The following is a 17,338-nucleotide window of genomic DNA, read 5'->3' on the forward strand; positions in this document are numbered from 1 at the left end:
CACATTTCGTCCCGTTACTACGCGTGTGAGTTTATTATATTACACATTCTTCTCGCGCTATTAATAATAATTTCTCGCGTCGGAAAAATGTCGACCAACTGTGTCGGTGCTTTGAAGATTTCCACCTAACGCGCTCTGAAAACAGCAGAAACATCACCGAAGGTAAATTTTTCGTTTGCAGAAGGAAATGAACCCCGTGTGCCATCATATGCTGAGGAATTCGCCAAACGGCTCCGACCAAACTAATTAGCGTAGAATCCGTCGTAAGTCATCTTGGCCGAATCCGTAAATAAATTCTAGCTAAAGGTTTCCGTTAACCCGCTCCTCACAAACACCCTGCTAGGCTACAGGTATCGTAAATCGATATTTATTTCTAATAGTAGAATCGGACCATTTCGTTAGTGAATGCATCCCCTGCTTTCCTAGTAACGTCCGTCGTTGCAGTACAGGGAAGTTGTTGAGGAATGTGTTTCAAAACGCCACCTCACTCACCCTGGTTAGCTTCTCCTACTCTTATGCCGCAATAGCAGTTATTGATAGGATGGATTTTCAGTGTTTCGGTTGCAAAGTGCAGCTCAGCTCAACTCCTTTTACGATGTGCGAAGAACTGTGCCGCAGCGGTGTCGAAAGATGCCTTAATGTTTGTTGCTACCGAACGAGTGTCTATTTTCATTTTCCTTCTAGTATTGTTTATGATATTCGTGGTTTTACAATAACAACAACATCGTCAACCACTCAGTAGGCGGTGGAACTCCTGCTGGGGATGATTTTTGTTTTTGGTATTTTCCCAATTATTAATAGCCTACTGCGTGAAGGGTTGTTCTAGATGCGATATCGTTATGCGAAAGAATTCCGACACAGTGTTAGAAAACACTCCGACAGATACTATGTATTTGTTACAGTCTTAAGGATTTTGACAAAGTTATTGGAACAAAAGCGGTTTAAAACTGCTACCTTATGGTACAAAATCTAATCTTCAGCTTGTTAAACATTATTTAATACAGCGATCAACAAAACAAAGTTTTCGAATTACCTGTTTTTGTTTATGATTGTTTGTAGCTTTCAAATCATTTACCTACCAACCAAAACATCGTAAAGCCAATTGAGAGCGCCTAACTTTTTATTGCAGCTCGCCCATCCCCAAAATCTGCTTCTTTTTCTGGGTTCCCCTTCCGAGGGGACCTACCTGTCAAAGTGCAGCAGTTGACTGATGCTGCAGGAATGTTTTTGAATGGGACTTTCCCGATTCGGTTGATCTTCGTTTTCCGTCAACGTGGTCAGGTTTCACCAATTCGGAAGTTTCACTCCGGCTACGCACTGCAGCGACTGCCGGCAGTTTTGCTACGGCAGTCAAAGTGTGTGTTTCGATGTGATGTGATCTTCTAATGGAATTTTAGCAAACACTCTAGTCTCTCGTCTAGTCTCGATTGATTTTTGCTGTGATTTTTCTTCTGTCTGGTGTATGGTTTATTTGATAAGTGATGAAATTGGAACGACGAATGCGGAGGCGATTGTTCACCGAAACTCTCAGGTATTTTATCATTCAAGTTTATTCTAAGCCTTCGAATTATTATTCCTTAAAACATAAAAAAGTAAGCTGAGCGCAATTCAACTTATTTTTTTAACAACTTTAAGAATTCCTAATAATGCATTTCTACTCACCACGATTTATTAATCGCACTTATAAGAAACATTTACAATAAGAACTTCCGAGCCAATTATAAATCTTTGCTGAAAAACTGCTTCTCGGTTGGCCGACGGAAGTAACTTTTACAGTATCCATAATTTTGAGTGAATCAAAAATTCCCATCAATATACTGCAGCTTTAACTTTTACAAACCTTAAAAAATAACATAAGTAAACGTTCCTCGACTTTCAGGAGCGCATGGCCAATTTATAAATTCTCACTTTTAAAGTGTTCAAAGTAAAGAAACTATTTGCTTAAGGTACTTCAAAATACTTTCTCTACTCTCTCTCTCTCTCTCTAACAGTAGATCTTAACCACAGATTGGCATCATTCTGCCTGACAAAATTTGTACTTGATATCTGACAAGTTTGGAGGGTTTATGTCTTTTGGAGGCATGTGGACGTTGGCGTAGACCATTCTACATATTTTTTTTTTTCGAAACGATGAGCTCCTAAACTCGGCCAAATTTAAACGTAAACCTTTTTTTTCTGAAGGCCATAGTCGCTTTGTGAATTTCCAGCGGAAATATTCTTTTGCCCGGTTTTTGTTCACACAGTTTTTGCAACAAAAATGGGCTTTTACACGTTTTTTTTTTTTGCAAAAACATGGTAAATAGAGAATAGTCTCATAGTTTTCAATAAAATAGATCTTAGTCCTTTTTGAAGTTGGAATAGGATTAACTTTGTGACTTGAGTCATGGAACGTGAGGCATGAAAACTGAGAAATAAACTTGAAACTTGAAGTTGAAAGCTAAGACCTTGGACCTGAGAAATGAGAAATGATAACAGAGACCTGAGACTTGATACCTAAGAATTTACTAGGAACCTGAGACATCAAGACAAGAGTCTATCTGAAACGTACGAACTGAAAGTTGAGCAATGAGACGTAGGCCAGAGTTAGGTTTCGTGTTTTAGATCTCAGGTCTAAGGTCTCATGGCTCATTTCTTATGTCCAAGGTCTCAGGCTCATGTCACAGTAGACTGAGTTTACGGTTATCTTTTAGTTTCACAAACCCTGGGGTCTAAAAAGCTTCATTTTGGTTTCAAAACTCATCCATGATTTTTTGCAGAATTTTTTAAGTAACGTTTACATGAGTCAATTTGAACTTTTTGGTTAGTATGGAAAAAGTGAATTTTTTTTTTGGTTTCAAAACTCATCAATGACTTTTTTGCAGAATTTTTTAAGTACAGTTTACATGAGTCAATTTGAACTTTTCGGTTGGTATTGGAGAATCGATTTTTTTTTTCTAAAAAATCAACATCATTTTTGTTTCTTCTGTGGATCGCGTCAGATAATGGTTTTTGTACCAATTTATAAATTCTTTAAAGAAAATTTTCCGTTGAACAAATTTGTCGGAGACCATAACTTTGTATCTTATTCGACATAAAAGTTATTGTGTTTAGTGTTTAGTGGAGACATGTCTTTTGGCATTGAAAAACAATAAATTCAATTGACATCACTGCTAGGTGCCTGTCGGTGCCTTTTAATGCAATACTTCGCGAGACACCAGCAGTGGTATCAATTGAATTTATTATTTTTCAATGCCAAAAGACATATTCCTGTTAAACATCTAATAACTTTTTTGCCTAATAAGATACGAAGTTACGGTCTAAGACAAAATAGTTCAGCGGAAAATTTCCTTTAGAAAACTTATAAATTGACGCAAAAACCACGGAAGAAACAAAAAGATGTTGATTTTTCAGTACTTACTTAAAAATTCAGCAAAATCATTGAAGATTTTTAAGCCAAATAAAGCTTTTTAGACCCCAGGGTTTGAGAAATAAAAAAATGACCCCTAATCGACTCAGTCGAATGTCACAGGTCTCAGCTCTCAAGTCTCAATTCTCAGTTCTCAGATCTCATGTTCAAGTCCAAGTGATTTAGTACGAGAGACCTACGACCTGAGCCCCGAGCCCAGAGACATAAACCGTGAGACCGACGATCTGAATTATACTACTTAAGTCCTGAGTAATAGGTCTCATTCCTCAGGCCTATGTAAGTTCTCAGGTTTATGTCACAGTTAAAGCTCTCAAGTCTCAATTCTCAGTATTCAGGTCTCATGTCTCATGTATCATATCTCATGTTTTACGTCTCATGTCCCATATCCTACGTCTCAAGTTTCAGCGCTAATTCCAGTTACTTTTAAGGCTATTCGTTTAGTAATCTTATTCAATCTCTTGTTCTTCAACTGGTCTTGACCTTGATAGTGATTCTGATGCTGATCCTTATCCTTATCTTGAACTAAATCTTTATGTTGATTAATATTCTTATCCTGATCTTGGTCCAAATTCTGATCGAATTATGCTGAATCATCCTGAACCTGTTCCTGCTTATGATCTTGATCCTGATCTTGCATTTGATGCTGAAAATGATCCTAATACTGATCCGAAAATTGACTCTCATCATGATCTTAATCCACTATCAGATTCAGAAATTGATCCAGATCCTCATCCTGATTCTGATCTCGATCCTCAACCTAATCTTAATCCAGATTCTAATGCAGATTTCCATCCTAAACCTGATCATGATTTTTATCTCATCCCTTAAAAATATTGAGATCTGTCAAAATTAAATTTATTTAAAAATATTGAACAACCTTTCGGAGTTCATCATTTTCTCCATTAACCTCGGACAGCGGAAAATCCCCCCGGGAATCCGTGGGCCGAAAGCATCTGCTTTTCATCAAAATCAATTTGCTGCCGGTGGGCGTTATTTTCGGATGGTGTTTATTGGAGTACGATGATGATGCGCACAATTTTCACGCAAATGTGCATTCCCTGCCGATATGAGCTATTTTCCAATTTTCTATGAATAGATTAAGGTTTTTGTTTTTATTATTTACCCATATCCATGCAAGCATTTCCGATCGTAACCTTTATGTTTAACGTTTTCTACAGCTCCTCAGAATCTGAAAAAATAACATAAAAGTACAAGCAAGCCGTGAAAAACAAGTGCCAAATTGTTTGCCAAAGTTCATACCAAAAATTAGCGATAAGTTCAGTTTAAAAAAGTGTTTTCAACGATGAGTGATCGAGAAAATCGATAAAAAGAGCAAACATCCGGAAAATCTAACGTAGTGAGCTCGCTAAGCCATTGCATGATTTGTTTTGATTAGCCGAACGCATTCAAGTTCGATCGTCGATTGTGGTCGGCTGAGTCAGCAACGCTCAAATACCTACCAAAGAAAAGCAACATTACCGAAGGAATATTTGTTGTACTAAAGTTAGAGAAAAGTGCCGAGTAGTATCGTGATTAACGTCCAAGCAGGCCTTGGGCACGTGGCCACACCCCGAACAGTTCGGGGAGGGAAAAGAAGGAAAATCCTACCGAGGCGAGGAAAACCGCCCATCAAATGACCATAGCAGCAGCCGCCATCATCGATCATGTCCGGAATTTTCAAATACACTCCCAACCGGGCGGCGGCCAGCACTCCGAATCGGCGGTCAGCGTTCGGCGTTACCGGATTCGGGTAAGATCTCCTGATGCTCCTCCTCCTCTTCCCTAACAGTGAAGAATGCAATTAACGAGACAGTGGTCGAATTCTCGAAAACAACTGCTAGCAGGCACCATTAGTCTGTCGGAGAGGGATACTTTCTTAATACTTTATGGGTTCTGGTAAGCGCACTTAAGAGGCATCTTCGATCCATCTGATCGCATTTTCCGAGGGGTTGAAATTTTAAAGGCTGTAATCCAAAATATTGATTCAGTATTTAAACTGCGTTCTACTTACTAAATATTACCCCTGTTTATAGATTAGATACTTTATAAGTTTCGTCATACGAATTATAAAAAAAAAAACCACTCGCCTCATCGGAGTTGTGCAATAGAAAAAATGTTCGTTGCATCTGGCATTTTCGAATGTTTTCCTATTTTTTTCCCCATCAAATGGCATCCATCAATTTTCTCCACCCAAGGCAACGCAGGGAAAGCAATCTCACCCAAAGAGCCAATCGTTGTAACGACTCATCAAATTTTGATGTATCCATTAGTACAGGCCCAAATCTAGAGCGCTAGCATTCTGGCAGATGGTGTAGTTCCGTTTCGGAATACTAAAGTGACCAACAACATCCGACAAAAATGAAAACGAAAATAAACAACACTCTTTCAAAATGTTTCAAATTGCCAGTAAATACTCATTTTTCAAGAAATATAGAATATATCCCACTAAAAATAAATCCTACAAAAATATACAATTGCATTCGTACAGTACCGTTCATAATTGTATAGAAATTGGAAGCACGCGCACTGCCACTTCGATTTTGAACTTCCATAACTTTTTACTCTGATGATATTTTTTGATCAAATTTTTTACGTTAGATAGATCAACTATCACACTATTATATCACAAAATTTGAGCTTTCTGAAATTTGTGTGGCCTGAGAAACAGTAATTCTACGAAAATTGGACTTTTTGGACTTTCTCATTCAAACTGCAATATCTCTGAAACTACGCTACATTTTTTATTGAAATTTTGCAGAGTGATTGTAGAAATATAAAGCTAGCATGTCTGAGGTTTTTGAAAAGTTCTATCGATAAGATCAAAAGTTACGCGAGGTGCAATATTTCAGGCACGAACCGAGAAATGCGATTTCTATAGAATTTCGGACGAATGTTTCCATAGGAAAATCATATTCTCTGTTTAACAACCAGTAAATCTATTTCAACCAAAAAATCAAAACGATATCGCGAGATTCTGATTTCAAAACACAAATGGATAATTTATTCTAGTTTTTCTTTTCTTCATTGCTTTTGCCAGACATTTTTTGTCTGATTGGTGGAGGAAACGATTTTGTTCTCATGTATCGTCCAAAATTCTATAGAAATCGCATTTCTCGGTTCATGCCTGAAATATTGCGCCTCGCGTAACTTTTGATCTCATCGATAAAACATTTCGAAAACTTCAGACATGCTGTCTTTATATTTTAACAATCAATGTGCAAATTTTCAATAAAAAATGTAGCGTAGTTTCAGAGTTATTGCAGTTAGAATGAAAAAAGTCCAAAAAGTCCGATTTTTGTAGAATTACTGTTTCTCAGGCTACACAAAATCCAGAAAGCTCAAATTTTGTGATAGTTGATCTATCTAACGCAAAAAATTTGATCAAAAAATATCATCAGAGTAAAAAGTTATGGAAGTTCAAAGTCGAAGTGACAGTGCGCGTGCTTCCAATTTATATACAATTATGAACGGTACTGTATATCTATTACCTTTATTTAGATGAAATTTTCATTGAACCTGAAATTTTTCTCTGAAATCCTATCTGTACAGCCCAAAGAAATATAAAAAGAAAAAACCTTAAAAATCATGAAAATACCAAGAACGTCGAAAATGATAGAAAAATTAAAAAGGTGACAAAACGAAGAAAAACAAAGCAAAAAGTTATGACAAAAATCCAAGAGTTACCAATAGTTGAAATAACAAAAAATATAAAAAATGGAAAACTAAAACAAAAATATTAAAATTCATGAAAATACCAAAACCGTCGAAAATAATGCTCAAGTGACAAACACTTTAAAAACGAAAATTTGTAAAAAAGTAAAAAATGATCAGTTACAAAAATGTCGACCATTAGAACCGAACTAAAACTTGGTAGGACTAAAATGAAAAAAAAATAACCGAAGTTGCAAAAATACAAAAATTCAATACAGGACAATGTAGATAACGATGTCAATAATTATAGATATGAAAAAACTAACGAATATTATGAAAACGACGAACACAATACAAATACAAAAAGGACAAAATATAGAATTGACCAAAACGACAAATGACAATATTTAAGCAATACAAACGTCAACAAAAACTTTCACTTTAATAAAAAAACCAACACTAACGAAAATTAAAAAAAAAGAGAAATATATGAAAATTGCTTGGAGATACAAAAACAAAACAAAAATTGAAAAATATCAACAATGTCAGAAATAACAAAACAAAAATCAAAACTACAAAAAATACGCCAACTATGTACAAAAATGACAAGAATAACAAAAATGACAGAAATAACAAGAATTACAAAAATAATAAGAATTACGAAAATGACAAAAATATCTAGAATGAGAATGATGAAATAATAAAAAAGGTAAAAATGACAACAGTACAAAAATGTCAAAGGTTACAAGAATAATAAAAAAGAACAAAATTGACAAAAATGATATCAGTCATGACTGAAACGAATGAAACGACAAAATGACTGAAATGACAAAATGACTAAAAGGACTAAAAAGACTGAAATGACAAAAACAAACAAAAAATGATCAAAATAGCAAAAATCAAGAATTGACAGATATGACAAATATTGACAAAAATTACAAAAATAGTAAAATTATTAAAAATGAGAAAAATGTGAAATATGAGAAAAATGATTGAAATAAGATCAAACGGCCTAAATAGCCTCATGTTGTGCTGATGGCCGACCAAATAAAATAAATAAAAATGAAATAAGATCAAATTTGGAAATGAAAAAAAAAATACAAACAATCAAACAAAAATTAAAGACAGTCAAACATCACAAAATTCACAAATGTTACAAAAGAAAGAAAATAAGTGACAAAAATGACTCAAACGAAAAAATCCACAAAAACGCAAAAAACGCTGAAATGAACTAATTGACGAAAGTTACAAAAGTTTTCTTGTTTATTGTTTATTTATTACAAATCAACGAAACACATATTGATCCAAATGATAACTTAAGGAGTGTGTTCAAAAAAATGCAACACTTTGTTTTGTTAATAACTTCTGAATGCATGGATGGAAATCAGTGAAATTACCTAATAATGTAATATGTACGTGTAAAAAATTTGGTGACAATCTGTCAAGTGGTTTTTTAGAAAGCGTCGAATACTGAAGTTCATTAACGAAATTTGTTGGGCAGGATCGAGAAAAATTCAGAAAATTCCCATTGGGAGACCCGAAAACAGCTGAAAATCAACTATTCGACCAAAGTTCACATGGTGAAGTGTTTAAGAAAAGCTTAGAGGGTCCAATAGTGAGTGAGTTATTTTGAATAAAATTGAAGATGAATGATGCCATGAAGTTAATGAATGTGAGAGGTTTTTTCAAGCTCAATTCAATAGAGGAAGTGATAAAAAGGATAAATTTTTCTGACTTGTTCGTTTAACTGACTAATAAACACTTAATGACTTAATTTCTACAAGATAAAAAATCTGCCCACCGGTAAATTAAACAAAATACGGTGGTCAAATCGTGTGCAAAATATTTGGACTGCTAGTGAGGAGATATTTTGAAAAATATTGCATTGGACAGTTCGTTTACAAGTATCGCCTGTATTTCCCGGAGATGAAAAAAGGAGCAAAAAGTTGAAAAATTAGTTGTCTAGTACTTGAGGGCGCTAACGATCTGTGAAAACTGCAAATCACTCGGTGCTTCATAACGATTGACACTATGAATGGCTGAAAATACGAAGAAGACTGCCTCCAAATGCGACCGTTTTCCCTTCAAAGCACTTCAATAGGTCCCACAAAGTTTATACTGTGTTTAAGTTGGATCTGGAATTTCACAAAAACTATTGTAGAGTGATAAAAGTCAAATATGTAGTTTTTGTGCCGAAGGAGGACAATCGGCTTAATTTGTTATGACTTCGACCACAATCATGATTTTGATTTATTTTGAAGGTCAAGCTTCAGGAAACAGAAAACGTAATCAAAAATTGCTTTGATTTGAAAAAAAGGATGGTTAATAGTATACATTAAAGATGGCGTACGTGTTGCCCAAATATTAAAGTTGAAAATCTTCTTCATTATACTTACCTGGCATAGGGGTTGCCGTGATCAAATCTTCTTCATTGGAAGCTTTCTCAAAAACTACTTGACATAACATAACGAAAATTCGCACATTTAAACATTACCTTACCAGGTAGCTCCGCTAAAAATTTCATCAATTTGCATTCATGCATGCAAAAGTTATTGACAAAACAAAGTGTTGCATTTTTTCGAATACATTCCTTAAAATTAAAATAAAAGGAGTACTAAGACGAATTACAGGGTTCTCAATACCTTTAAAACTTTTATTCGGAAAAGATCTCTCGAAACGTCAAAGTTGAAATGCTCAAAAAAACGGTTGGATGTTTTCATGACACCTATAATAGTGTTTTTAGCTCCGTAATTGTTCAATCGAATGGGAACATACAACAGGGTGGCCAGCAAACCGGGAAAACCGGGAAAAAACCGGGAATTGAAAATAGGACCGGGAAAACCGGGAAAAAACCGGGAATTTTAAATCAAAACCGGGAAAATTCTTTATGGATCATTTCCCCCCTATATAAACCAATTGAATTCTAAAATAAATTCATATTTTCATTTTTTTCTCAAAAACGAAATAAAATTGGGATCAAAATTCCATGGAGAAAATGTGGGTAAAAGTCGATAATTTCTTGAAAAACCAAGATTTTTTAGCTCAGCACATACCTTTTAGTGCTCTGGAGTGTTCGAGTTCCAAAGTATATTGAGATTTTTTTTTGTAAATTTACTAATTTTTGACATTTACAAATTTACAAATTTTCAAATTACGATATTCAAATTTTTTGGTTGGATTGCAAATTCAGACTCAGAGTTTAGATAAACATGCCAAGTCCAAAGTCAAGCTCTTAGAACTCAGCCTCAGACTCAAGTGTTCAAGACGAGAATCAAATCAAAATTTTAGAATAATAGGAGGAATAGAATTTAGTGGATTCTGTTCTCAAAATTGCAGAAAAAAAAAATGAAATTAGAATATCAATCAGTATTATTCAGTTAAAATTTGAATCATAAATCCAAACTTAAAGTTGTTTAGTTTTGATTTAAAGGTCCCTAATTCATCGTTGATGATTATATTTCAAATTTCATAATTCAGAAACCAGAACCCAATTATCAAATTCTGTGTTTGATAAAGTAATTTTTAATTGGAGCATCATCGTTTTAATTGAATCGAAAAAGTGATGACAAAATTATCAAAAAATTAGAGTTTTGCAGCAGATGTAGATTGAAATATGAAGAATCGATTGGTATATGTACTTCCCTAAAAGTTGGTAATTTTGGTACCTCACCCTCTAATTCTGAGGGCCTCAATTATATTCTTCATCCTTTGTTTAAACAATTTTCTGTAGAAATCCCAACAAACATCATCGTTATCAGAATATTCTTACGTTTGACATTGAAAAAAGAGCTTATTTCAGTTTTCAAAAAATCTATCTTGTCACATTCATGTATTTCAAAACAGGGAAAATCATAAAATCTAGATCGAAAATCCGGGAAAAAACCGGGAATTTGAAAATGGAAACTTGCTGGCCACCCTGATACAATCGAAGATCTTGGTTTCTAAGCGCACGGGGTCGCACACTTAGAGGAATGGCTTTCAGTAGCGTGGAACAGTCGATTCGCGATGTTTCTAGGGGCTTGAAGAGTGTCCACGTCTATGAGACGACATCGATGCTCATAGCAACGGAAACTGGTCTTGCCAAGGCAGCTGTCTAATGGCGAACCGCAAAAAGCGCCGCTGTATAGCCTCGATCCGTTCTTCTCCATTCTGGTAGTAAGGACACCAAACAGCTGATGCGTATTCAAGGATGGAGCGAACAATACTGCAATACAAACTTTTCAGGCAATACACATCCTTGAAGTCCTTCGACACTCGAAATAAGAATCCAAGACTTCTGGAGGCTTTGTGTACGACAAAGTAGTTTGTGTGTGTCCTGAATTCCAGCTTCCGGTCAAGGGATCGTTCTGGCCGTTGATGTTGTAAAATAGTTGTAGGTCGTCAGCATAGCATAGCTTTGGGCCGTCGAGGAGTCAGAACGCATCGTTGAAGTAGAATGAGAAGATAATCGGTCCTAAATGACTTCCCTGAGGCACATCAGAAGAAGCAGAGAATTGTCTGATTGATTGATTGATTGAAGTGCGTTTATTTGGGAAGGTGCCGTGCGCCAAAAGAATTATCTGAAGAAAGAGTCTTCCGTGCGAACTGTTAATTTATATCGTGGTTTGTGGTTAATAATATCGTGGTTGACTTTGCCGAATGCCGCAGACAAATCGGTGTAAATAGCGTCAGTTTGAGACTTCGCACCAAAACTTTCGTGCACGTAAGAAATAAACGTCAGAAGGTTAGTTGTGGTGGAGAGCTTGGGCATGAATCCGTGTTGATCGTTGGAAAAATATTTTTATAAGACAATAATACGACGGATAATTTGGCTACCGCGCATAAAGCCGAGATTTCCGGGTAGTTGTTGACATATCTCCTGATTCCTTGTTTGTACACCGGAAACATGTTAGCCTCCTTCCAGGTAGCTCTGTCAAGCTTGAAAAATAACCCTAACAGGAGTCAGCAAAATAGGCATAAAACGTTTCAGAAAAGTAGCAGGTATTTTGTCCGGCCCAGTAGGGAAAGAATTATTGAGCTTAGCTGCTGCTTTAGAGATGACTACATCCTCAAATACAATGTTGTTTATAGAGAAGCCCAGTTGCGCAATATTCCTGACAGCACTATCCAAATTTCAAGAGGAAATATTCAGGGGATGTTGAAGGTGTATCACAGATAGGCAAGAATTTGTGGGCAAAGACATCACAGACTCCACGATCAGAGTTCGACGGATTGTCATCCAGAAACATTTGGGTTGGCAGATCAGGTTCAATTCGTTGACTTTTAACATGTTTACAAAACAATTCTCGTCTGGACTGAATCTCACGTTGAACTCGAACTAGATAGTTTTGGTGTGCTGAATTTTTTATAAGCAGAATTTAGTGTACGATAAATGTCCTTAGTGTAGGAGAATCTTGATTTGTTATAATTACTTAGGGCACATCTCTTTGCCGTCTTTAGTCGTCGTAGTTCTGTCGTTGTCCTAGAAGTCGTATATCCTCTTCAGTAGTGTGTTTTGGTACGTGACGATCGATAACGTTATTCAAGATGTTCGAGAAGATTTCGGGCGCATCTTTTTTTTTTCATTGCGAAGCGTTATCGTGCTTATTATAGTTATCAATATTATTTATCATTGTAGATCATCTCAACACTAACGTAACGCAGAGCCTATTCACATAAGTCACACTCACACAGTCATCGCACTATGACTATTGAAGCGGAAAAAGGCAACCACCAATTGAGTCAATTATTGCGAATTTCGTTCCACTCTATTTGCACTTGAACAAGTTCGCTACAACAGGAACGTCCACATCCCAAACCAAATGCAAATATGAGAATAACTTGCCTCCTCGTGATGTTTGAACAACAACGATAACGCTCAGGGTGATGAATTAATTCAACTTTTTTTTTAATTTCTCTTATCGCAATATCGTTTCTGAAAACAGCGTGGTTGTGGTGAATCTTGACCAAAACTTCATCAATTTATTTTAATGGAGCGATAAGTTTCTAGCACAATGTTTTTTATTGCGGTCTTCTCTGCTTTAAAATACTGATAAGCATTGTTACAACATGACACAATTTCACTTATTTGTTCAACGTTCTGGAAAAAGTTACTTATCATACTATGAACGCTTATCAGGGGATCAGGGACGTTTCGTCACTAACTGACAATTTTGTGCCTTAAGAATTCAAACTGTTATAGTTTCTGTGATAGTTAAAAAAAAGGCCCAAGAATCATTCTCTAATGATGGGTATATATTTTTCAACAAACTATAACCATCCGTCAGGTCATCAGCGGGAAGAATCCTTCAACCCGAATTATCCCTGTCTCTGGTTCAGCCTGCAGTAGAAACAAAAAAACTTTCCTACAAAACTGCGGTCAATGTACGTTTTAATTCGCTGTCATTACCATCTTGGTTTAGTGCCAATAATTATGTGAGTGATACGGCACTCTAGCAGCTATATAAATGACGCCACCGGCTCTGAGGAATGAACCCGAGCAGCCAACGGCGATGATCATTTAATTGAGACTTTTTCCAACCCCCACCCACACACTAACTATTAGGCTGGCTGGCGTATGAGCAATTACCGGCTAAATGCTTACAATCAATCGGGAGTCTTGATGAAATTCATCTACTACCCCCAGGAAGAAAATCTATTGCCATCAATCAATGGGGAGTAGATTAATTCAATTGAGAAAATGAAAAAGCGAGCAATAGGCGCATATAGCCCGCTCCTCCCCTATGAAGGTATCTAAATTTATAAAGACAAAGTTAAGAGCTTTTCTCGACACAAAGTTACGAGATCTGTCATCGTTTAAAATAAAACTCACAATAGTCGCAACATGTACTGGATAATCTTTACATAAATTAAGTTTATAACTTTGAATAAATTGCTTTTTTTTCTTTTTATTTGCAGTGGAAGTCCCGGACACCAACAGGATGCCACCATGGATAACTCATGTAAGCTATAAATACGAATTTATGTAAGAATCAGTGTTGAAAAACCAGTAGTATTAAAAATTGCTTGAAAATTAATAAAATCTTCGTCAAATTTAAATTAATTTGGTTTATAACGAAAATTACAAAACTAACAAGAGAAACAAAAATAGCCATATGTACAATCATAAAAAAAATATTGAATTCATACAAAGACAAAATCATTTAATTAACAAAAAAAAAGACCAAAACCCATAACCATATAAATATATCTACTTCACACAAAATAACAATGTTTCGAGATTTAAATAGCCGTTTTAATTCATAATAATAATATTGAAATGGCATTTCGGCGAGATGAACTGTAAGTGGAAATTAAATGAAAGAATTGAAATGAAAAGTTGAATAGATAAAGCAAGTTAGCTTTTTTAGAAGAAGATGAAGGTGTTGAAGACTTACATCATTCTTGAGAAAATGCAAAACTGGTCGGTAAAACCTTTGCTCCTCAACAACGTTCGCTTAGAAGTGAAAACTTCAAAAGCCATCGGACTGAGTGTGAGGGGAACTGCGATTGCTTCGCCTCTTCTTTACACTCAGTTGTTAAGGAGTAAAGCACAGTAAATCAAAGTTTCAAAAAATAAAAAATTAAATCAGGAAAAACGATGGCGAAGCAAATCATAACCAAATCTCACAAACATTTAAAAAAATTAAGAAAATCACATAAGTGATAAAATAATAGAAATGACAAAAATGGCAAAAATTACAAATATGTGTGACATAATTTACAAAAATCACACAGATGTCAAAAATAAATTTAAAAAAACTGATATTACAAAAATGCACAGTAAAACCGAAATGACAAAATTAATAATCATGACAAAATTAAAAAAAAGAAAGCAAAGAATAGCAAAAAGACAAAAATGATTTTTACAAAAATTACAAGAATGAATAAAATGACAAAAAAAAAACAAATATTTAAAAGAAACACTGATAAAATTTCCAAAACTGACAAAAGTGGCAAAACTAACAATAATGTCAAAAGTTATTAAAATGAAAGAGTGAAAAAAAATTGACAAAATAACAACAAATGAAAAAAGGAAAAATGCCCAGAATGAAACATAATTTTAGGAACGACAAATATAACACAAATGGCATTACGACAAAACGTTATCGAAAAAAAAATTAAAATAACAAACATTATAGTGCTTTAATCCCTATAAGCGCACACAAATTTTTTAGGTTCCATAAGAGGAATTAAAACTATTCTCAATAGATTAGCCTAGCTTAGCTAAGCTTGTTAGACTACTCATATCCACCTTTAATCATTGAACCCGAACTGCTTCTCCAACATTGTTTGCAAATATTATATTTTTTTTTGAGTATTTGAAAAAAAAACTTTTTGAATTCACTGCGAGCTCCATGCTCGCTGGCACGGCTAAGTAGAACGAGTTCCACATTGCTTCTTCGTGATTGATCGAAGAAATCGATCGTGTGTTCGTACAGAACTTACTTTAACATCAAAACTATTGAAAACGGTACTTCACTCTTTCTTTTTTAAAAACACAATTGTGTGCAACGTCAAAAAAAAGTAGCTTGGGGTTAGCAATTCATTCTCAGTGCACAAAACTCATGCTCTCCCTTTAAAAAAATTATCAATAACGGAAGGATTTTTAGTAAGATACTTTTTAGGAACAACCATAAACTTGTTATTCCAGTTTTCTCCAGAAGCTTGTTTTAAAAAATTATGAAACAATGATAAGTCATTACCCCAGCTGTAGAAACTGTCTATACGTCTGCGAATCTATATTGGGAACATTCATAAATGACGTAGCTTTTTTTCGAGTTTTTATACCCCCCCCCCCTCCCCCCTCGTAGCATTTCGTCACAAAGTCGATGAGCTTTCTTATTTCGTAAAACTATTCAAATTAAATATTTTATCAAAAAATTTTCCATGTTATCATGTATAAAATGCAACCACACATCCTATCCGAAACCCGGATGCCGAAAGCCGGTAGCGTAGAAGTGCTATGGAAGCAATTAATTGAGAATAGGTACATTTCTTGAAGGCTTGTATTCAAAACTTCTTATCTGGTTCCCATCGTTCGATTTTGAAGCAATCAGCATTTCAACATTTAAATTTGAATTATTTAACGATATTTGAAAAATTTAACGATAAAACTTTCGCGGAGCTGTCATGAACATGACCGATTACCACTTTTTCTCGTGACCAACTCCCAACAATAAAACAAATTTTAGAAAATTCAAGTTTAAATGAAAAAGAAATCCAATATACTGTGAATAAGAATAAAGTTCGTACAGAACTTACTTTAACAACAAATCGATTGAAAAAGGTACTTCTTTAACAAAAAAAAATAGCATAGTATCCTCATTTTTTACAGACATTATTGTGTGTTATGGTAAACATACAGTACCGTTCATAATTGTATAGAAATTGGAAGCAAGCGCACTGTCGACTTTGAACTTCCATAACTTTTTACTCCGATGATATTTTTGATCAAATTTTTTGCGTTAGATAGATCAACTATCACACTATTATATCACATAATTTGAGCTTTCTGGAGTTTGTGTGGCCTGAGAAACAGTAATTTTACGAAAATCGGACTTTTTGGACTTTTCTCATTCAAACTGCAGTATCTCTGGAACTACGCAACATTTTTTATTGAAAATTTGCACATTGATTGTTGAAATATGAAGCTAGCATGTCTGCAGTTTTCGAAAAGTTCTATCGATAAGATCAAATGTTACGCGAGGTGCAATATTTCAGGCATGAACCTTGAAATGCGATTTCTATAGAATTTTGGACGATTTATGAGAACAATATCGTTTCCTCCACCAATCAGACAAAAAATGTCTGGCAAAAGCAATGAAGGAAAGAAAAAATGGAATAAATGGTCTATTTGTGTTTTAAAATCAGAATCTCGCGATATTGTTGTGATTTTTCGGTTGAAATAGATTAACTGGTTGTTAAACAGAGAATATGATTTTCCTATGAAAACATTCGTCCAAAATTCTATAGAAATCACAATTCAAGGTTCATGCCTGCAATATTGCACCTCGCGTAACTTTTGATCTCATCGATAGAACTTTTCGAAAACTTCAGACATGTTACCTTTATATTTCAACAATCACTGTGCAAAATTTCAATCAAAAATGTTGCGTAGTTTCAGAGATATTGCAGTTTAAATGAGAAAAGTCCAAAAAGTCCGATTTTCGTAAAATTACTGTTTCTCAGGCCATACGAACTCGAGAGAGCTCAAATTTCGTGTGATAATAGTGTGATAGTTGATCTATCTACCGCAGTTATGGAAGTTCAAAATCGAAGTGACAGTGCGCTTGCTTCCAA

The 17,338-nt window shown here is 34.9% G+C and overlaps 1 protein-coding gene across 3 annotated transcripts in view; it reads left to right on the forward strand.

Annotated features, from left to right (window-relative positions):
- Positions 1-17,338, forward strand: part of LOC129760408 (centrosomin) — a 27,679-nt gene continuing 10,341 nt past the window's right edge. Inside the window, exons 1-2 of one of the 3 annotated variants that reach the window (XM_055758058.1) lie at positions 1-162; positions 13,955-13,998. In XM_055758058.1, the coding sequence (XP_055614033.1) occupies positions 13,986-13,998 (13 nt within the window). In that variant the 5' untranslated portion in view covers positions 1-162; positions 13,955-13,985. Of the gene's footprint in view, positions 163-3,287; positions 5,157-13,954; positions 13,999-17,338 lie in introns of those variants that run through there. The other 2 variants (XM_055758056.1, XM_055758057.1) reach the window with 2 other exon arrangements.

Source organism: Uranotaenia lowii, unplaced genomic scaffold (genome assembly GCF_029784155.1).
Source record: "Uranotaenia lowii strain MFRU-FL unplaced genomic scaffold, ASM2978415v1 HiC_scaffold_60, whole genome shotgun sequence".
NCBI classification, from domain to species: domain Eukaryota; kingdom Metazoa; phylum Arthropoda; class Insecta; order Diptera; family Culicidae; genus Uranotaenia; species Uranotaenia lowii.